General features: G+C 43.7%; 1 protein-coding gene across 1 annotated transcript in view; it reads left to right on the forward strand.

Moving 5' to 3' along the window:
• Window positions 1-21556, forward strand: part of hcn1 (hyperpolarization activated cyclic nucleotide-gated potassium channel 1) — a 51469-nt gene extending 29913 nt beyond the window's left edge. The window contains exons 4-8 of the mRNA XM_076158444.1: window positions 2048-2266; window positions 7470-7616; window positions 10351-10591; window positions 14824-14988; window positions 20460-21556. Coding sequence (XP_076014559.1) covers window positions 2048-2266; window positions 7470-7616; window positions 10351-10591; window positions 14824-14988; window positions 20460-21556 — 1869 coding nt within the window. The remainder of the gene's footprint in view (window positions 1-2047; window positions 2267-7469; window positions 7617-10350; window positions 10592-14823; window positions 14989-20459) is intronic.
• Window positions 21557-23560: the final 2004 nt, after the last annotated feature.

Raw genomic sequence — 23560 nt, forward strand, 5'->3', positions numbered from 1 at the left:
TTAAAATGTGGTGGTAGTAAAAATGTGGTCTTGAGTCCATTTTCGTCAGCAATTCCACTTTGTTTTGAGGGATCGCACCAGTTATTTGTAAAAATCTGCAGCTACCCGTTTTGTTAATGCAGATTTGTGTATCACGGTGCAGTTCTGGTGCTAACGTTAGCACGGAAAAGTGCAAACGCAAGCACAAAGGGCCAAATATCTGAGTTGAGTCGGCAGAGTTGCATCGATGGAGCGTTCTGAAATCCTAAATCCTTTCATGAGGGTTTAGTTTTAATGTTTTATGTACAGTTTTCATCCAGTGGAAAGAATCTAGAGGCAATAGTGTCGGATATTAGAGGGTGCTCACTCTCAGTACATGAGAGATGCACTGTGATGTATGTAGCCTCGCCTATATGATGCTGTTACTATAGAGCCTCATTTATTTAACCAACTGCTTCCATTTGGATTCACTCCAGCTTTTTTCCCTTTTTTCCATGGTGAAACACACAGCATATCTATGATCATCATATGTACATACATTACACAGGCTGTGAGCACAAACATTCTGCAGTGTTGCCCAATAAACAGCGGGCCACCATCTCAGCCGCACATGGCAAACACACACATGTGCACAGACACCTAAAGCCCGTGACCTTGTGCGTTGACATTTGACGCAGTTACACGGTCGGGTGCGTTTGCTTTCTGTGTGTGTAAATACAGCAGATTATTCAGTGTGTGGGTTTGCGTTGCGTGCCACAGCACTCAATACCACTTCTTCCTATCCTGGTACAGTATTTTCAATTACTTCCACTGCAGTGAACGTTGTGGAAAGAGGCGTAGCTATCTCCAAGGCACTTGAATATTTAGCTCCCTATCGCGATTTGAGCAAAATCTAATTTTAAAGCAGCTAAAGCAAGCATACTGGGTTCTGTTATTTACCATTAAAGCTGGGAAGTGTTATTACCTCTAATTTTCTCATCAGTGGAAAAAAAACAACTAATCAGCATAGAGATGAGGATTCATTTCAGTAGGTGCGTCAGCCAGTGAGGATGATTAGCTGGGATATTGCTCATTTACCAAGTCCCAGATGATGAACCATGTGGAGTCGAGCAGAACAGAGTGCGGTGTGACGCAAAGGAGACGCCAGCATGTGGACACGAGGGGACGGATGTGGGAGTTTAAATACATGGAAACTAGGAAACACAGTGAACAACAACGTTTCTGTTTAGAAGTGAGGCAGATATTTGTTTTGGTCAAAGAGGAGGACGCCATCTGAGGAGGAGAGAGCTGTCCCACTCGTCTCTAAATTGGAAGTGGCTGATGTGGGCCGCCGGGGTCTGTTGGGTTATTCACTGCAGATAGAGATGCTACAAGTCCCAGGTGGGGCCAACAGGCACATGCTCCCATTGCCACATGTGCTGGATTAAAGAGTATTTGAATGCCGGAGCTGGAGCGTAAAGCCAATCTCACAATGAGCGTTGACAAAGGGCCAACTGGTTAGTCACCTCACGTCCGAACGCAGCCAAAGGTGAGGTGAAGCCGGCCATGTTATTAGATTCTGCAGCTGTGTAAGAGGCAAGAATCTGTAATTGTATTCTGCCGGCGTGACTTAAAGACAGACGGACTCAAACACAACACGGAATATGTTGCATCATAATGTGCTCTCCGGTTACGCAACATGCCACGGATGCTCGGATGACGCCGGAATCCTATCGTTTCCTCCCATGCTTGATTGAAGGGTAAATGAATAGAACGGGCAGGACCAGGCAGGGGGAGAGCAGAGAGGTGGGAACAAAATGCTGAAGACGTTCAGGAGGAAACAAAGGAGAGAGAGAGAGAGAGAGAGAGAGAGTGGAGGGTTCAGTGAGTCGGGAGGCTCTGAGGCAGAATGTTGGGCAAAGGTTCAGTGATCCATCAAAGGAAAGCCTGCATTTCCATTTTGCCTGCCGGAGAAGCTTCTTCTCCTCCTCCTCCTCCTCCTCCTCCTCCTGCTTTGCTTCGCAGTAACTCCTCCATCCCCCCCTCCCCTCTCTCCACTCTACGTCTCCTCCCTCATCCCTCCTCGCAGAACGTTTCCTGGGGTAAGCAGTACTCGTACGCCCTCTTCAAAGCCATGAGCCACATGCTGTGCATCGGCTATGGCGCCCGGGCGCCCGTCAGCATGTCTGACCTGTGGATCACCATGCTGAGCATGATCGTGGGTGCCACGTGCTACGCCATGTTCGTGGGCCACGCCACCGCTCTGATCCAATCACTGGACTCGTCCCGCAGACAGTACCAAGAGAAGGTAAGAATCTGAATCATTTTATTTCACTTTTAAGGTAAGTAATTCTAATTATACCTGCTTATTGGATCTAAATTAGACCTGTGGAGTCGGTTGATCCAGGATTTTCCCCCACTCATAGATTGCTTAAGGCCCTCAGCATGAGCAGGTCAATTCTCCTCCTTCATTTTGAGTCGGTATTCCATCTTTTTTAGTGTGGAGAGTGATTATCCTTTCACCCGAGCCACCATCTGTGCTCCCGCTGAGGGGCCTATAAGCAATCCCCACAACACAAGGACAGATGCATTCACACGCAAGAAGCTGAGTTTAACTCCCAAAGTTTTCCAGTCCTTATATCGCAGAATATCACTGCACTAAAATCATGGAGTCACAATTAAACCATTAACCTCACTCTCTCTTTCTCTCTCCTTCTCTCTCTCTTTCTCTCTCTCTCTCTCTCTCTCTTTCTCTCTCTCTCTCTCTCTCTCTCTCTCTGTCTCTGTATGTGTGCGTCTCCCTCTCCGTGTCTCTCCTGCTGTCTCTGTCTTCTTTCCTCTCGCTCGCCCCCCTTTGTGTGTAGTTGTAGTCCCTCTCTCTCTCTCTCTCTCTCCCTCTCTCTTCCTGTCGGTCCCTCTTTATGCCTCTATGTGTCCCTCTCTCTCACACACACACACACACGCACACACACACACACACACACACACGGGTACTCAGCAATTATCCCGTGGGAGGTATGAGTCAGAATTATTATCAGTGGAGTCACCTTTGCTTTGACGACTCTCGGTTACGCTCAGATATGCCAGTGTATTCCTTCACACAGTGCATATAGGAGCATTAGCTGTTATCGCCTCAATCTAATGCGATGGCCTGACCTTGTCCGTCTCCCCCATGGTCACTGCAAAGTAGAGAAACCAGCCCTTGTGTATTTGGCGCAGTGCTGCAGAGCCGTTTCACATCGCAGTAAAAAATGCAATCACTAATTCTTGTGGCCCTTTGCATAATAAGTGCACAACCACTCATAAAGAATCTATGTAAAAATTTGAAGAAAGATTGATTTACAAGATTGAGAAGACAGATGTGATGATAATGGCCGGATAATAGGATGTTTGATCCTAAACACACACACACAGATAGTAAACAGATCTGATGTGACACTCTGCTTGAATCAGTGACAGTATGTGATGTACATCTGCTGCACTGCAAAATCTGCTTCATCAACATCCCCGGTTTATCCTTTCAAAATCCCTCTGGGCGTCGATCTGACAACTTGAATGCCACGTTCGCGTCAATCGGAGCCCCCCAGTGTGTAGCCGGATCCAGCCACGACTGCATTAGCTGCATGGCTGTGCATATCAGTGGAGCGGGGCGGGGGAGCGGCGGGGACGAGTTCAGGGTGCTCAGCCTCCTAGATGTTTCATCTATCACTGCCACAGGGGAACATGCACGGAGAGCCGGGGGGGGGGGATGGATGGGGGACGAGGGGACGGATGTGGGCGTGAGGTACAAAGTTAGCAAAGGACAGAAGATGGATTCGAGAGGAGACAGAAGCGAGAGGATGAGGGCGGAGCTACTGGCTAATGTGGGAGGAAAGGGAGGAGAGGGACGGAAGAGCAAGGAGGACAAACAGCGGGTATGGATAGAAGTTAACGAGGGCGTGAAGGATGTACTGTCCCGTGTGACTGTATGCCTGCTGCGACGATGCCGTGGTGATGAAGATCTGCCAGGATGTAAACAGCTGTGTGCCATTCAGGTGTCAGCCAAGAAAAGGTTCTCCCCTCTAGATACAGCCAGTATATTACAAGAACAGAGTCCAGATAAATCCTTATGTAACTCCTTGTCAGCCATGAAATAGTGCCGTGACTGTTCCCCAAATCAGTTACATAAATTCTACTCATAGGGCTGTCAGTGAAAAACACAGGGTCGCTTCGGTTCTGAGACAGCTTGTAAGTGTGATGCGAATCAGGGGCGGCGATTAAATGTGATTAACTTTTCAGCCAACATAGAGCCCAGCGTTTTTCCCAGACGATGGTGCATTTAAAAAAGACAAAAACGATAAAAAGCCTTCATTTGTTCCCCCCGTCTTGGCTGACGCAGATAGATGTCGACTTCCTTTTGTGCTCCATTAAAAATCCATTTGTGCACTGCGAGCGAAATTTAGACCTTGACAAAGTAATTCCAAGCTCGCCTTTCCGACTGCGGAAGTTTTTTACCGAACATACCTTAATTTGAGTGAGCAGGTTAAAAGCTACTTACACAGCCAGTTTGGCTTAATCACAATTCTGCTTCGTTGTTGCAGAAGTCAGTGTAGATGCCGGGGACGATATCAGGGTTTATACACTTCCCGCAGTTAAATCCGGAAAACCTTCCATCACATCCAATCCACGACTTATCCAGGATTTCCAGGATGAATTGGATATATTTTTTAGAAAACATAATGGCTGAATTTCAGGAGCTTGTAAATGCAAAGCACACACTCCTTCCACTAAGCTATTTCCTCAGCAAATCACCTGCATCGTGTTTCGTGCTCTCCATTAAATGGAAATGTGGAAACACAGGAAATCCAACACAAACATACCGTCTGCTGGGGGGGGGCGACGCTCAATCAAGTGAGCTCACCCAATTTAGGTAAACAGGTGCGGGCAGAGCAGAGGGGAGAGCAGATTGGAAATGTGCCGTGCCGCCAGTCACCCCGGGTGCAGGGATTGAGAACCGCTGTGCTCCTGGATGTCAGAATTTCCTGGCAGAAAATGCAATCAGGGGTGAAGCGAGGAGTGCAGAGCTGCAGACATGATCCACTTTTTAGGGGGGGAAAGTGACTATAGTGTGAAATGGGAACTAGAAATGTGGGTACTCCCTCTTGCTCCCTGCACACCCAATAGATATGAGACGATGTAAGGTGTAACGTGGAGCGCTGCCAGGTGTCCGGAGTCTGTGCCACCCTGTGCCTTCAATCCAGGTCCCACCTTGCCCCCCCCCCCCCACCCCCCCAGCTAAAATGGCCTCCAGACAGACAAACCCCACTGCAGATTCCTGCTGTGTGCACAGAATAAATCAGTTCCCACCACAGCAAACAAAACCCTTGCCCCTTATCACCACCCCACAGCTGGAAGAGGAATCAATGACACACACGCACACATATCGCCACACAAATGTCTTCTCTGCCACTGACACATTTGGTCTGGTGGCCTTGTAACGTGCCACTGGGCTTTAATAACCTTTTGGAACTCAGCCTGCTCTACCTTGATGACCGACGCCAACACGGGGGAGTTTATCCTCAGCTCTGAAGATTCTGTTCATTATCAGGTTGTGTTTGGGTTTGCGAGTAAACAGTGACTGATTAAAATGGATGAGCTAACACATCTTCTCTCTCTTTCTCTCTCTGTCTCTCTCTCTCTCTCTCCCTCCTTGTCAATATTAGCCCTGAGATGAACTAGAACCTAATTTCAACACATATAAAATTCAGTTAATTACTCCAAATGGGACACGACTCATGTCCTTGTTGCTGGCATATTGCACAAATGGAAAGTAAGAGTTCTCTGTCCGGTGACGTCTGTGCAGTAATAATATAATGCAGAATCACAGACAATCTGGCTTCCTGATTCTTTCTCTCTCTCTCTCTCTCTCTCTCTCTGTCTCTCTCTCTGTCTCTGTCTCTGTCTCTCTCTCTCTCTCTCTCTCTCTCTCTCTCTCTCTCTCTCTTCCCTCCCTTCTTCCCAATGATGCTGACTAAAAGCGATTACAGTGATGGCCCTCATATTACCCTGGTAGTATTTGCCTCTAGTTCCCATCAACCCATTTGGGAGTTGATCCAATTGAAACATATTATGCTTTTTTGAAAATCTTCCAAAAATACAAACAAATTATCATATCACTGTAGAACATCATGTTTACCTGAAAGCAGCGGGCGTACCCATGACGTGCCACGCTGTGAGCGGCCATTATTACAGAGGGATGTGAACACAGCACACGGCAAACACAACAGTAAATAGGTGTTGATGAGCTTACAAATGTTTTCACGTCAGCAGTTCACCGTTGTTGCTTCCCTTTGTTAAATTTCCTGCTGATTGGTTCTATATGTTGAGTTAACCAGACCGGTTTGACAACAAGTCAGTCAGCGCAACAGTTTTTGCTGATTTTATTTGTAGTTTGCTGTTCATTTTGTGAGGTTATGCATTCTAATTAGCAATATGTTCAGATCAAGTGCAGGGGAAAAAATCTGCACAGAATGTTCAAGAGAAATCAGGAAAATAATTACCAGTTGATTACTCATGCAAACGGAGCCATCTGGAACACGGGCGGTTTTGTCCTCATCACTGTAGGGTTTCACTGAGACCTTCCCTCCTCCCATCACATCGTGGCTCTGTTGCCCGTTAGCTTCCTGCAGGGTGAGATCATCACGACTGCTACCTTGGTCTGACATCGCCCCCGGTCTGTACTTGTTCCTACTTTCCCCTCACCACCTGCCTCTCGCTCTCTCTCTCTCTCTCTTTCTTCCTTCCGTCCTCCCCCCAATGCATACACACACAGAACCAGGACATGGCACTGTGACTATATGAGTGCACAGTTTGTCCTCAATATGGAGACACACACTGTATAAAAACTCCATGAAGGCCAAGTCTGTGAGGTTTGTTGTCTATTATCTCCACCCAGGAGGTCAAAATTCCTGGATTCCTTTGGTCTGTTTGCGTCCATCCACATAGGCCACGCCCCCTTTACACCTTACACTATTTCTGTCAATTTGGATACTTTAACCAAAACTATTTTTTTATCTCCTCCTACAATTTGGGGGCCAATTGTTACTGCATTTGTCATGAGGATCAAAATGTTTGGACAAAATGTTTATCTTTGTTTGTTTTCATATTTCTCACTGGCTTGAATTTGTATGGGCGTGGCTCTTCCTGCAAACATGAATCAGTCTACCGTACCCAAACATGTGCATCAGTCATCGAACATCAGTGGACCTGATGGTGGCGCTATAACAACAATAATGAAGCTCTGTCAATAACTTTGGAACCAAATATCAATAACCTCTTAAAGTTCATCATTCAGAGTTGTAACTGTCTGTCTTGGCAGAGGTTTGCTCTCTTAACGAGCCCCTCTAGCTCAAGGCCTCTCCTCTCATCATGGCATTGATGTTTGCATGAGATGAATTGATGTTTTGCATAATTGTATTAATGCATCGACTCTGTTCACATCTGATATTCGTCCTTCTTCTCTGTCCTGCCAGTACAAACAAGTGGAGCAGTACATGTCCTTCCACAAGCTTCCAGCAGACATGCGTCAGAAAATCCATGACTACTATGAGCATCGGTACCAAGGCAAAATCTTTGACGAGGACAATATCCTGAGTGAACTCAACGATCCGCTTAAAGAGGTAAGTTGACTCACTTCTCCTTGAACCTCTGCTGAGTTAATGCTTTAGTTCTTCTTTCAGACGCTCCTGCAGGGCTCGCCTCACTTTCCAGCGTTTGCTAAGATTCTTTAATTGGTCGATATCCTATTTTAGACAAAAATTCACTCTTGCAAGCCTGAAAGTTCTTGACAGGTCGGTGTCACACAGTGCTTTTACCTTTGGAACATAAAGGATTTTTGTCCTGGAAGAATTTCCAATTTGCTTCTTCAAAGGCACGATGCTTGACAGTGAAATTTTAACAATGCCTGTGAGCGGATCTTAAAATGTCAAGGAGATTTAAAGCAAAAATGGATTCTCTTGGTTAGGGGATATTCATTATACTCCTGACTCAGAGAGAATTACACTCACATCTCACTTCCAGATTTGATGAACAAACTCATTTGTTGAGCAGATGCCTTGGTTTACTATTTTTAAAAACACAAAGACATTTGTGTTGCACAGCCATAAAACACCAGGATTGTCAAAGAAGAATGATGTTGATTTCCAGTCAATGACTAGTTTTAAGTACTTTCCATTCCTGCCTGAATGCATAGAATATGAGGGTAATTATGTGCAGGTCAATGGGAGAGACGAAGAATAAGGCAGGAATGATGACTTTTGCTGGTGTAGCCTCATTAAATCACCTTGCAGCTTTGCACACTGAGGCGTGGAGAGTTATTGCACACCATCAAAGGTGCAGGGGAGTTTGTGGTGGGATTTAAAGGCGCCATATATCGTATAGGCTCAGAGTGCTGCACAGATGAAAAGTGAAAGTCTGCTCAGAGACAGTGAGACCGCCAAGGCCCCGTGAGATGGACGAGGACAGCAAAGCGAGTCGTGCCAAAGCAAAACAAGCTGCTTAAACGCGCTCGCATCCCAGCTTCACCCAGATTTGTCTCAGAATTTTGTCCAAAGCTTATGTCAGTGTAGGCAAAGGGCCACAGGTGCTGTGTGTTTGTAGCCTCCAACTGCTGGAAGTCCACCATCCTGCCAGCCATCCATGTGGGAGGCTTGAGTGCACAGGTTTATAGTCTAGGGTTAACACACACACACGCACACACTCAGACCACCTCATTCACACTCGCATTCACTCCTACAAGCAATTTAGAGTTTCCGGTTCACCTCACACACACAGACTCTGGCTCGGTCATTTTAAATGAGATGGGTTTTGAGTTTTAGTATAATCCACCTCACAACCTTTGGGTCTTTTTTTAACAGTTAATCCACAGAGACAGTGCGTAAATAGACCTCACACACACGGGGGGGGGGGGACATAACGTTATATCCATTATTCATAACAGACTTAAGTCGCATAAGCGTGGAGAATATGCGCAGTGTGCCGGAGAATTATGGCGACAATTAGTGGCATAGTAGCATGCGTTAACACATTTATTTGTTGCACAACTTTCCAGTGCCAATGTCACCTCTCTAAATTACGCCAACTCACTTTTTAATTAAACTAAAATAAATGTCTGGTTTATATTATAGTCACAAATTATTGTAGACATGAGTTCAGCCAAGTGATTATTTGTCATCCTGGCAATTTTTCACTTTGTAGAGTAGATAGATTTGATTTGACTCATAGTACCACAGAGTTTGCCACAGGCTTGGCTGACTTTGGCCTCTCTGGTCAAGTTCTCTGGTCCGATTCTGTGAAGCCTCCACTGCCCTGTGCTCTGCCCTCCAGCCATCACGAAGCAATTAATGCAGCTTTGGAGCAGACCTGAGTCATTCCTTTGTTCAGCACAACAGACAGCCTGACGGGATGAAGCACCTTTGGGCTGGGGGTTAGGTCAGATGGCTCACACAGAAAATCTCTGTGGATAAATTCATCTTCTTCTGTGGCATATGAGTGTGAATTTATATAATCAGGGATTTTACTGTTAATGTATGTGTTGATCTACATGCTGCTGCATATATAGGGGGATGCTCTATGTAAGGTGTGACATCTATTTATGAATTGTGGTACAGGATGATATGATATATAGAATTACAGATCCTCATCCTCAAAATGAAATCCATAACTCCATTCCATCCATCCTGTTTTCTGCACCGTGTGACACATCTTTAAATAGGTAAAAACCAAAGATTGTCTCCTCACGAGAAATCCTGGCCCGACATGGAAACTGTTTACCAACTCATTCATTAGTTCTGGTGCATGGTCGAGGTCAGAGCCCTGTGGCGTAAGCTGACACCAGCATCTTATTCTGAACTTTGCATCATCCAAGCATGGAGAGATCGGTTATATCTCTGTTAATGTCTTGTTGTCACTGGAGGACGGGAGGAGTGGGCGGGGGGCTGGGAGGGGGTGGGAGGGGGTCAACACATCAGTACAGATGCCAAGCGCCCTGGCTGCACTGACAGAGTCGTGTGGGTAAACAGAAAAACAAACTCCCAATCGCCTGCATGGTCTGACAGGACAAGATGAGAGCAGAGTGATGACCTGTCGCCATCGCTCAGAAAGGCAAAGCCAGCAGGAACCAAAAATGTCCTCCTGTCAGGAGTGATGCAGTCGATATTAGGGATAAATCAGCGAAAGACCTCCAATTCATTCATTTTCCCAGATAAAAACTGTGCTTACCTTCAGAGCAAGACAATTTGTGATTGTCATCGAAACAAAACATTTGGCTGGCAACGTTTGGCTTCACTAACGGCAACGATTCCTCACATTCTCCCATTTGTTTAACCGATCCTATCCTTTCTCCTTTCCCTCCAGGAAATCGTCAACTTCAACTGCCGCAAACTCGTGGCCACCATGCCTTTGTTTGCCAACGCCGACCCCAACTTCGTGACCGGCATGCTGAGCAAGTTGAAGTTTGAAGTCTTTCAGCCAAACGACTACATTATCCGAGAGGGCACAGTGGGGAAGAAGATGTACTTCATTCAGCACGGTGTGGCCAGCGTCATTACCAAGTTCAGCAAAGAGATGAAACTTACCGATGGATCTTACTTTGGAGGTGAGGCAAAACAAAAGCACAAAGTATCTTTATTAATCTGATTTGTAAACTATTTCACATTGTTTATCTTCTGAAATTGGTCTCAGTCTCTTTTTCCACCTGGATAATCATATCTGCAGTTATGTGACTCAGCAGATGGTCAAAATTTATGCTGGTAAACATCAAGGCTGGATTTGCACGTGCATGTTTCCTTCCTTCAAGCTGTCTTCACATATTCGCAAAATCACTGCTGAAATCATTCACACTTGTGGTATTTATATACGAATGGTCCACTCCTTTTTGACACGTTTATCAGCCAAATTTCTGTCATTGTTTCCTTATTTAAATGTTCGCATACACTGATGTATCACACAGTTTCCTTCCACACCTTCATATAGGTGTTTTCAAATGGCAGGGTGTGAAACATAATTTAACAAGCTCACCCCTTAGCAACCCTGTCTGTCATACAGGAACGCCTCTCACACACACACATACACACACTCACACATTGATGCACACATACAGTATACCCCAGTCTACCTTCAGATTATGCCGTTGATGCTATTTGAAGTTATTGTAGATGTAGATTCTCATTAACCAGCTTTGGACATTAGTCAGCTTCCACAGTTACATAACTGCTCATCTGGTTGCCAGAGCAGGCCAAAGTGTGGATCAGGCATCCCTCAGGACACACAGAAGTTGCTCACCCACCCCAACACACACACACACGCACGCACACTACACATACATACACTACACACACAATCTCTTCTCTCTCCCTGTGTGTGCGTGTTCCTTCTGCATATGCTTGGCACTAACCACAGCAGCTAGATGTTCCTTTCTGTGTAATTTAATGAGCGGCTCTCTCGTTATTTTTCTGCGGCTCGTTCTGTCCGTGTTCCATTTTCTTCACAAAACACACACGCACGCGCACACACACACACACACACACACACACACACACACACACACACACACACACAGATATAATTCATGTTCAGAGTGTTGGGGTGTCACTGAATTTGTGGGATTTTGTGAATAATAAGTAAAGAATCATAGTGAAGATGTCACACCAAAGCCTAAAACCTTAAAAGGAAAGAGTTGGAAAAAATGGATCTCCATGGCAACTATTTCAAGTGTATAAATCAAAGCGTTTCAAAAGGAAAATTAGCCTCGGCACTTTACCCAGCTCTTGATTTGTTGCACAATGCAGACTAGAGGAGACAATCAGTGACAGGCAACATGCAGCATGTCACAAACAAATCAAATCAAGCTTTTTTGGCTTATTCAGGCTTTTTTTGTGGATAAAGTAGGAGATGAAATGGAAATAGACTATCAAGGCAACAGTGAAAGGATAACAGCAGTTTGGACAGATTGCGACCATAGAAATTGACCTCTGGGGACTAAAGTCATAATACACATGAGCGTGCAGAGACTTGACACTCAAACAGTTCATGGATGCACTAGTTGGGGATTTTCGGATTATGCTTTCCAATCTCCCTCTGAAATATTTTCATGCTTATGTCATAAAATATGGTCCATTTTTTATTTCTTCTTCCTGTCTGATGTTCTCTTATTCTGCACATAAGCGACTGACCTGCATTTTAGGCCCAAATGATTCGGGGGAATACTGATGAAATCTCAGGGGCAGTTTATCAGTGAAGGTGAATCGTCACTAAATCAGACTCTGGCTCCAAATCCTAGAAGATATCCAGCACTGCGGAAATCAAGGACCCAGATTGAGAGCCACTAGCTCTGTAATGAGAGAGAACATATTCAGGGAGAACATGGAGTAAATGTTCTCACCTAATCATCTGAGCTCTGTTGTGTTTGATGGCAGGATATCACAAAACATTGTGGAGGGATTTCAATGAAACTCAGTGGGCAGGTTGGACCTGATCCAGGGAAGAATCCATTTAACCTGCTCCCTGGAATCCTCAGGTCTTTCTGCAGTCAGTTTATTTGCTATTTTGAAATTGTTCCAAAACAGTTTGACCTCCTATTGTTTTGGGTCAATCATTACAAAATTATACATGTGAGACGTCTGGACCAAGCCAGACTAACCTTTAATGTTTTTTGATGTTTCTAAAAGCTTTGATATAACTGGCTGCCAATCTTGAGTGGGCGTGGCTCATTCTTCTCAAAAAGTGCTGTATCTCGTGATTGAATCAGCCTACTGTAGCCAAAGTTGGTGGACGTGTGCACTCACTACCTATACAACAAATGAACTGCCAGTGCTCCTGATGGTGGCGCTAAAACAACAATACACTTCGATTTTCCCAATTACTTTGAAAGAGGTTGTGGTCGAATCGAAACTGTGATTGGCTTTTGGTTAATTAATAGAAGTAGTCTAATTAAGGGAAAGGTGTCTTTCTGAGTGGTGCAGCGCTGCCTTTGCTTTGATCTGCTGCTTCACAGCCACCTGCTCTGTCCCTTCTGCCCAGCTGGTATTTTTGCCCGTTTGTGTGGCAGTAGTAGATGAGCCCTGAGTTGGGAGCAGCTGGCTGTGCCAAACACCTTACTCTTCTCTTTCTTGATGATGATTCACACCGCTTTTACAACCAGGCCAAAAGAGATAGAGAGCGCAGAGAGTGTGACTGAGACAAACTAAGGAAGGAAGCAGAGAGAAGGGAGAGGAACAAAAACCCAATCCAGCCACGGGAAACGATTAGCATACTAATGAGTGGGACTTCTGTGAGGACAGTGGGTCAAAAAGCACCTCCAACCATGGTTCAGTGCCACACCTGCATGCTAAATAAGCAGCACGGTAATCACAGCGGACCTGGGTGAGTGGGATTACATATTGGTACACCACCGCTCGACACCGGAGTCACTCTGAGGACGAGGGACTCAGAGAGTGTAATGCTGTACAGGACAATGACAGGCAGCAAATTTAAATCCCTGTTGGGATTGTGCGTTTTAGTCATATGGGACTCAACCCTTCTTTAGGGGGGCCGGGGGGGGTGTCTGTATGTGACACATGACGTGATGACAAATTAGCCAGGATCCCCCCCCGGGTTCAGAAGGGATGCTTTTTGACAAATCGATGGACATGTGTCAGACGTCGTCATGTGAGGTGCAAACACACACACACACACACACACACATACACATACACACCTGATCGCCTGGACAGTTGTCATGGTTGCCTGGGCAATGGTATAAATACAATAACCCACTATGAGTCATCCTAACATAGAAAATGCACTCATTTGTATCCAAAAATGAAGCGTAATGACAAAATAGTAATTAGAAGCCTTTGATGCTCAAAGCAGAACAAGAGCACTCAAGGTTTTAATGTAACAACATAACAGATCAGACACAGTTTCGGTGCTCAAGGCGAATGTACAAGCCACAACTCCTCCCTCTCTTCCTCTTTGTTAACACACACCCACCGTGTAGAGGGAAAGCTCACATTATAACAGCAATAACACCTTGTTCACACCCACAGCTTGAGACTGCAGCTCGCACATCCTGCTGGCCCGAGGCTCTATTTTCATGACAGATCACGGAGGAGCTAAGGAAGATCACACCACCACAGGTTCACATTTGACAAACATATAAGTTGCGCGGTCGACTGTGACAGGCTGTCAAAGTGGATGGAAGTGGAGCGTGTTGGAGTCGGGTGGAGTTTTAAGGGGTTGGCTGACCACTGAGGTGGAATGCAAAGGGCCTAAGGATGAATGATTACAGGAGGAATGGATAAATGCCTGCATCTGTAGATGATTCTTCTTGATTTTACTGTTTAATGTAAATTTTTATTATCTATTCCCCATTGCAACATTTCTTTATTCTGTCTGTACAAATCAGCAACCGCTTTTCTAATCCGACTCTTGGGAATTGCACGTTTAATAAATCCACCGCAATGTTTGACACTTAGCAACTTAATACAGTTTGTTATGAAGGAATATCCCTCTTTCCCTTTGCAATGCATTTGGGAAATCATGTGGTGATGGTCGGCGGGGTTTCTTGTAAATCTGACCACAGTATCATATTGTGAGAGCATTAGGTCTCTGCGGGTTGATGGATCGTCTCGGGGTAATGCGAGTGACATCACGGCTGATGGGCCTGTCATTTTATTTACATTCACATTAGCTTCCTCTGCTGTACCTTTCTGCTCAAGGTTCATCTTTATGTTAATCTCCTCTCTGCGTGTGTGATCATCATCTGGACACCATGTTTCCATTTCTTCATTTTTCAGACATTTTCCCCTCTCACTCTCTCGTCTCCTTCTTCTCCTTCCTGTCACGCAGAGATCTGTCTGTTGACCAAAGGCAGACGAACAGCCAGCGTCCGCGCGGACACCTACTGTCGACTCTTCTCCCTCTCTGTCGACCATTTCAATGAGGTGCTGGAAGAGTACCCCATGATGCGCAGAGCTTTTGAAACTGTCGCCATTGACCGATTGGACCGCATCGGTAAGTCCCTGTCTACGCGTGTGACTCACCTGTCCTGTCTGAATGATCGAATCTCTTGCCTGTCATTGTGCCTTGTTGTCTTGTCTCTCTCAGTGTCTGTTTGCCTCCTGTCCTCATAAGAGCACTGTGTCTGCCATCTTGTGCTGCATGACCCGTATGCTGTCCTTTGTTTACTTCCTCCTCTTTCTTTGTAATCTTAAAGAAAACTCTTTGTTACATACATTAATCCTTCTAAAGAACCAAAGTAGTGTTTTGCGGTTGGATTAACTGGAAGGCAGTGCATGTCGCTGTCCGGGAGGGAGTCGGGTCGCCCACTCGTTGGCTTGGTATTGACCCCCCGACTGGATCCAAGCGAGTGGATGGAAGCTAACCCCACATGCATGTGTGTCTGCCCTTCTTTCCACTCATCTGCACTCCTGGGTATGAGCAGCACCCCATATCAAAATCAACCAGAGACAAACCCATTAAAAGAAACTGAGCAGGGCAACACCAGAGAGGCACTAATGTCCCAACTCCTACCACATCCAGCCCAGTCTGTCGCTAGCCAGGAGCCTGTGTAGATACTTACAGCTTCTTCCTCATTGTTTCCTGTTTCCTTCTCTGTCATGTCTGCAATATTTCACCTTCCAATGACTCTTCATAGCAAACACATATGATAAGCTACACTAGTTTAAAGACACACATATTTCAGGCATGTGCACTCAGGGCCATAATTGGGTGTTGTCAATCCATGATAGATTAGACGTCATGCTTTGTTTCATGGATTCCCTAATGTTGCGCCACCTCATACTACTTTAACTCTAGGGCTGCACGATTTGTAGAAATAATAATCAAATTGTGACAACATATTGCATTTCTTGTGGTATGTTGGTGAGTTGGCCCTTGTCACAGTAAAAGTGTCCATGCCAACAAAGTATTTAAACCTAAAAAGATTTTTTTTTTTATGGAAAAACATTAAGGTCATCTGCATCAAGGGCTGTACTTTCATGACGGTCCCTAACTGCAGTGGATGAATTATCAATCTGCAGTGATCCCAGTTCGATATCCAAAACTATGCTAATAAAAAAAGTGTCAATTATTGTTTGTGCCATGTCAGTAGCGATACGATGAACACACACATAAAACAAACGTCACTGCAGTGTGTTTCTCACACACCTGCATGTGTTTTTTGTAGTTGCAGGGTTAGTGTCCCTGACTTTGCACATTGAACTCTACAGCCAAAGAACAATTGTATTTACATGCTGAACAGTGATCCCCATGACCATTCAAAAGGAATCTGATTTAAATTTGCATAATTATAGTCTGTCTAAAGTTGTGTCCGATCACTTGCTAGTCCTTCAGTCTGCATCTATTTGCCTATTTGTTGCTGTTTTTCTTTGTGGTGTGTTTGTGTGTATTGTTTGGCCTTACACAGGCGTGTTAGTGTTGAGTTTCTTTGCAGCCCTAGTACCGAATTGACATTGAAATAGCATTGGCAAGTTAGCAACAGCAACAATCAATAAACAACATCTTTGGGACAAGACCACTTTAAGTCAATCAGAATCCATCAAAACATCTGTGCGTCTCACTGTTGAGCAAATAGAAAAGCAGAATATTAAAAGCCATAAGCGTCATTGGCCCCATAGTTAAGTGTATATATCAGTTTCACTCAGTGCCCTTAGATCATGTGTAGTTTGACCTAAACTGTCATAATCTATATTTGACCTTTTTGAGAGAGCATGTGGCTATATTGGCTTTTTACCAGCAGTGTCAATTAGTGCCAACATGAAAGCTGCCCACTCTCAGCGTGATGTGGATTTGATCCATTCTTTCCGATTTTTCATAAAGGGGGTTTTGTCTCATACAAGGGAAAATACTTTGTCATGATCCGTGCTGGTTGTAATGTTTCTATATATATATATGATCTGCATTTGGTTACATGCTTGTCTTGCTCTAAAAGGAAAAAAAAAGAGTAACCATGCTTTGACATCAATAACATGTTGCACATTTGACATGATCTTTTATCTATCTAAAAATTATTTGACCAGGAGTCCGTCTTGAGACGAGCACATCTCGTTTTCAAGAGTGCCCTGGCCGACGAGTAGGCATCAGGTAAACACTTTATTCCAATTCCAATATTCGAACAGGGACAAACTGACCTAGAGGCTTTGCTAAATGGATCCGGTCTCAAATTCATCCTCCAAGAGATTGAGCTCTTGTTCAAGGTTACATTAACTACTTAATTCCTGCATCAGTTACATATAACTCAAGTTCGCCACTCTAGCATTGCAGATCTTTTTATGGATAAATAAAAAGTCAGTTAAGACAAACAAAGGAGAGTTATCCTGTTGAGTGTTACATGCCATTTTTATTTGTATTCTCATAGAAACAGAAGTGAATTATTAAAAACATACTCCACTCTATTGGTGTGATTTTGTTTGAAATCTTCTCATTTAATTTGTAATCTTTGTTCAACGTGCATTCACAAATGAAATCATATCTGCTGATTAGTAAGTCCCCAAGACTTTACTAATGCAATGCCACTTACAATTCTGTTACATGCAGAAATCCCATTTCATTTATTTATTTTTTTCATATTTTCACCAATAGACAAATTTGGTACCGACTTGTTTTATGACTGTAATATGAATTGTATTTTGATATATGATATAGTATTTTGTAATTCTGCAAGAACCAGAACAGAGGCAATCTTGAAGTTGCTTTAATAATTGTTTCAATGAATTTAATTAATTTTCACACCTCAGTACACCTGCTCTTTCCTCTGAGATGGGCTCTTTAGTTGTGTTGTATCAAATAATCTCCAAGCTGGATGGACTTATTCGACCTGTTGACTAAACTTTAGCAGTCTGTCAGTTGTCTCTTACAGATTATTAATGAATAATTCATCTCTAATCAAAGATGGAATATAAATTTCTTCTCTGCAAAGCGTGGGCCTGTGTTACAGGAGCCACAATTGTATCCGGTCTTTGTGTTGTACTTGTTGTATTTCTTTTGCTGTCTTACCTTTACCTTCTTCATTTATGTACCCTTTAACATTAATATGTTTGTATATGTGTCTGCGTTGTTTGTTTGACTGTTTTATTGGTTTGTTTTCAGAATTTTTATTCTTTTTTGTTTAATTTGGAAATATCAGATCACTTCTTTTACTGCCCCACAACAATCTGTTACAAATATTTACACGTTGTTGCAAAATTGAACCCATATCTTAAGAAGACATTACTGATGTTCACATGTTTTTATGTCCAAGTATCAGTATCAGTACTTTTATACTCACGTGTAATGTTTACAGATGAAGGGATGAAAATTTAGCAGATATTCTTATTGTCTCTTAATGTATGTGTGGCCAAGTTTGATTTTGTAGTCATAAATGTAAGTTATTGTAAGTAAAAGTATGATTTTATATTTATAGCTGCACAACACGCAGCATATTTGGCACAGCAGTTCTGAACGGTTACATTTTTCTTTTGACATAATCCCCCCTTGTTACAGTTAAGATGAAGTGGCTTTGTAAAAGAAAACGACGGATGAAATATATAATAGTAGATGAAATAGCCTTTAAATAACATACGATCATATATATAACCCTTATAGTGGGATGTATTCTTTGTGTGTTCATCTTTAGCCCGACCTGAATTGAACATTAAAGTGGACAAGCTGTCACAAACAGTCAAATTAAAGAGGAAAGGAATGAGGAGACAGTAGTGTGTGATACATAAGCACAGGCGCTTGCCTGTCATTGTCAATCATTGTTTGTTACAGTTTTAGAAATTAGTTTTCCAAGCTTTGCGGTGTGTTCAAACGCAGCAAATATACGCACTTTCCTAGTTTCGCTTTAGTCAACTAATAACGATCTGTTGTCTTCCCATCTACAGAACTTAACCCTGTCATCTTTAAAAATGCCATGGCTGCAGCTTTGTAAGTTAACGGTAGTCCCACAGTGGGAGTCTAGCCCTAGTTTTAGCTCTACCCCGCCCTGTAGCAACAGATGCTGAGCGTTGCATCACCAAACAGCGAGCGTTTGTTGTATTTTTGTTCTTATTGGCAGTGTGTGTTCTACATTTTGTAATTTAAGCGTTCGGCCTTCAATTTGATCTACTGCACAACATTAATTTTCGCCACAGACATTTACTCTAGTTCCCCCTTTTTATGCTACAATAACATCACGTCCAATCCATTTTCAGCCACGGCAAAGTTCTGTTTTTATGGCCGACCGCGTGACTCCTTGGCAGCCTTGAGAGGAGAAAGCAGTCCAGCGTGTGTTAACGGTAAACTAGGCGAGATTTCGCTCTTCAAGGGCGATCCTGAAGTGATTGATTGACCCCGTCTGGAGCCTTCGACAAACTGAAACCGCACTCTGTCATCTTTAGCCGCAAAAACGCCCCACTTTACAGCTGTCAGTCCACAAGGAGAGGTCAATAGTAACTACAATGGTCATTCAAAGTAAAGAGGCCGCATACAGTAGATGTTTAACATGTAATTCAGTGTGACAATGAGTCTAGCATCATTTCGGGTAGCTCTCATGGCCTTCGTACCACTTAATATATTACCACAGTTTGGCTCCCAAAGCTGTAAAAGCGTCTAATGTCTAAAGAAACCATCTGCCTGATTATCATACGCCCCTGACCTCCAAATACCCTTCACGTCAAGCATTTACTGCTCTTATTAACAAATGGAGGTTGCTACTCACTGTTTGGGCAAATCAACATATATCTCCAAATCAGCTACAGCTGTTCCCGAAATTGATTCAATATCTAATATTGTTCACCACCAGCCATGCATCACTAAAGGTAGAGTGTTCTATTAGATTGTCTGTTTCGTTGACGTGTATTTGTTTTTACTTTAAGAAATGAACCATGTTTTTGTCCTGTGTTTTAGTCCAGTTGTCATTGTGATTGAAATAGAATGTGACTTTCAATTAGGCTCTTAGCACAACGTCTTTGTCCTCTGTTCCAAAAGAGATGTCTAGTGTTTTTGTTTTGTTTTTGTTTGTTTTTTTTACTGGGTACAACTCATCAGTATTCTACTGGTTTTCTTTGTCGACATCAGCACCCTCACAGTCTACGCTATCACATTACACTTTCAGTAATTTGTCTCTCCTTATGTGTCCTTCAGTCCTCTCAAGCCTTCCCATAGTCACTGCCATTTTAACGTCCTTCACAGCATTTTCAGTATCACAGACTTTAGTGGACATTGAAGATGCAGCTTGTAAGATTTGCAAAATTGGATTAATTTTTTGTAGCATGGAGAAACGAAGTACGACTGTCAACGTCATCTCAGAACTCATTTGTCCCGACCTTTGAAAGTCAGATGGGTCCAGGGATCAAACTTAACTTATGCAGAAGCAAAAATGTACACAACCTGCATCTTTATGTTGTATTACTGTCCTGTTTCCTGCTCTTTTAATGTTGTTTAGTGCAACCAACCTTTGCCACTGCTGTATGTGTTCACCTCTCCTGACTGCACCCCAACAGGGAAGAAGAACTCGCTGCTGCTGCAGAAGTTCCAGAAGGATCTGAACGCCGGCGTTTTCAACACTCAGGAGAACGAGATATTGAAGCAAATTATTCGCCAGGACAGAGAGATGGTGATGATGGTGGACCGCAAGCAGTCAGTCACCGGGATGAACTCAACTCCGATGTCTGGAAACTCCATCATTAACTCACCAGCTCAGCCGCCTTTCTCCAGCGCCTTTGGCAACAACCAGCTCCAGCAGTCCTCTGTACCTTTGACCTACAGTGCTTCAGCTATTGCCAATGCCTCTGCTGCCCGCATCCTGCCAGCTGCTGCTGCCGCCGCCGCCGCTGCCGCTGCACAGGGGATCTACCCTGCCCCAAGTCTTTCCCATAGCAACTTAAGTTCCAACCCTCAGACCCCCCTCCAGCAGCAAGGGGCACTGATGTCGCCCTGCTCCTTCACTGCTGCTATGTGCAGCCCGCCCGTGCAGACCCCTCTGGCCAGCCGGAGCTTCCAGTACGGATCACGCACGGCCTCGCAGCTCTCGCTCATTCAACAGCCTATTGCTCAACCTTCTGTGTCTGCTGTCACAGCCGCTGCAACGCAGCAGCAGCAGCAGCAGCAGCAACAACAGCAGCAGCAGCAGCAGCAGCAGTCACCTCAGCAGCAGGTCCCCTCACCCCAGAGAGGAGATCTCCACAAGAGCTCACAGGCTCTCCAGTCAGGCATCTTGAGTAGAGATTTGCGACACTTGTCTGCGTCCCAGCCGTCCCTGCCACACGACACATCCCTGGGGCCCCGAGTGCACCCAGCCTCAGGAGACTCTCTGGCCTCCATCGTGCCACCAGTTGCACCAGCGGCAGCAATCCAGGGAATGAATCTGCAAATTGGCATCCGCAGCACAGTGCCCCAGCGGGTCAATTTATTCCGCCAGATGTCATCAGGAGCCTTGCCCCCAGTGCGTTCAGCCGCAGCGGCGGCGGCGGCAGCTGCAGTGGCAGCATCATCATCATCTTCAACCCAGCACAGGGAATCCCCTGGATCTAGGAGAGATTCTGTCCTGAGCAGTACAGAGACTGAGCAAGACAAAATGCGCTTTGCATCAAATTTATGATCCCATATTTTCGCTTTCATTTTTAAAACTTCAATATGTTTCAACTCATTTTCAAAAATGGAGATACAACAAAAGATATAAAAATGAGGAACTTCAGTATTTTTGTTTCTCTCCACTTTTCTTCAAAAAAGTAACCTCATAGAAATCCTGTAAATACAAGCCCTTGTATTATATTTTAGACACACTGTCTCCCTAAACTTAAGAATGTATATTATACAGATTATACAGACACATTTCATATATATATATATATCTATATGTATATACATATAGGTATATTTATATAATGTGTGTGCATGTTTGTCTGTGCATATGGATGTGAGAGTGTGTGTGCGAGTGTGAATCACATTAGAATATTTGGCAATGGCAATTTAACAGCTGTAGTATAAACATGAGTCTTCCTTTATGAGAAATATAAATAATTATATACTATGTATGAAGTGTTTTTTTTTATTTGTTTTTTGTTGTTTTTTTCCTTGTCCTTTTCTGTTTTTTTGTAACTGGAATGCATTGTGGATTCTGACTATTTTCTTTTCAAACCATTGATGAAGAGGAAAACAATCTTCTCCTCCTGTAAGCAGCTTTAGGCAGCACTGTGGAGTCAATAACTGTAAGAGATGCAAGGAACTCTGAACACACACAAAAGCACACAATCCTCCAACCAATCTCACAGCAATTTCCTGAACCCTCATTTCCGAAATCAACACAAATACAGTAACTAAGTGTTAATGTTCCTCTCGACGGCAGACATAAATCCTCCAGAGCCGATATATCCCCACCAAGGCTCAGATACAATCCACTACAGTGTTATGGGTCCAAAGGGAACTGATAATAGAAATGCTGCTTTGTTTTGTTTCTTTTAGAGGAAAATGGATTGTGGAGAAAGATACGGATGGATGCTATTGTTTTCTATTACTAATTTCAGATGGCTGAGAAATTACGTAATGTCGCTTAAAAATTTCTGTGTATATTTATAATATTTATAAACTAAAGATTATCACCATTATGCAATAGACTGTGACATAAAGATTACCTATATGTGTGCTGTAAATAGTTTTGTAGATCTAGTATTTACAGATACTGTGTGGTGCATTCTCTATCATAACGACGTCTTACTTCTATCAGGAACCTGGGTATCATCTATATGTGAAAACGTTAAAGTGACAAACTGCTTATGTTTCATAAGAGATGGACAAACCTTAATGCAACAGCTTAGCACTACTCCATACTGAGAAATGCCTGGTGGGAGAACATTCAAGTATAATTCTGTGTGTACCATTTGTAGTCCTAGTGTAGATTTGGATTTCACGTCAAGTATTAACATCGGCTGAAATACGCATTTCACAGTCGGCTTCAAAGTAAATGTGTTGGTCTGTCTGATTAATTGTTTATTTATCCACAGCTTGCCCATCCGCCTCTGTAGTACTGCTGTACTGTGCGCTGTGTAAACACAAATACTGTATAGTTGAGGAGCCTGGCATGAGGTTTTGTAATAGCTTTATGTTTAATGTTCAAGCGTGCAGGGAACATCTTCACCAAGGGGTGTTGGTAGGTGAGATAATTTGCTGTTTTGCATTAAGGTTTTCTGTCTCATGTAAATCCATAATGTGGGCTTAGGTGCTCTAAACTGATGATGAGGCAGGCGAACGCAGTCCAACCCAGAACCCTGTCAGGAAAGATTTACAATAACAACACTCAAAACTATGAGCCAAACAGTCTGGCTACATTTATTTGGACTATTTCCTACTGAAGAAGTAATTTTATATGGCTAGAAGAGGAGTCAACAGGAGCGATGTTACAATTGTCTGATAAATCAAGAGTTTACTCCATTTATGTGACAAATTTGGATCAGAAGTGTTGCACCAACACCAGAGAGAGAGAGAGAGACGAATCAATCGAAGCAAAAGTTGAAATCTCAGTTGTGACACAACGAGATATTTGGACCAATGACAGCCAGTCAGAGGTCAGGGGGGTCAAACTAATAGGACGTCCTGCACAAAGAAC

Source organism: Genypterus blacodes, unplaced genomic scaffold, assembly GCF_046128005.1.
Source record: "Genypterus blacodes isolate CSIRO-AG114 ecotype Tasmania unplaced genomic scaffold, CSIRO-AGI_Gbla_v1 ptg000077l_1, whole genome shotgun sequence".
Lineage (NCBI taxonomy): Eukaryota > Metazoa > Chordata > Actinopteri > Ophidiiformes > Ophidiidae > Genypterus > Genypterus blacodes.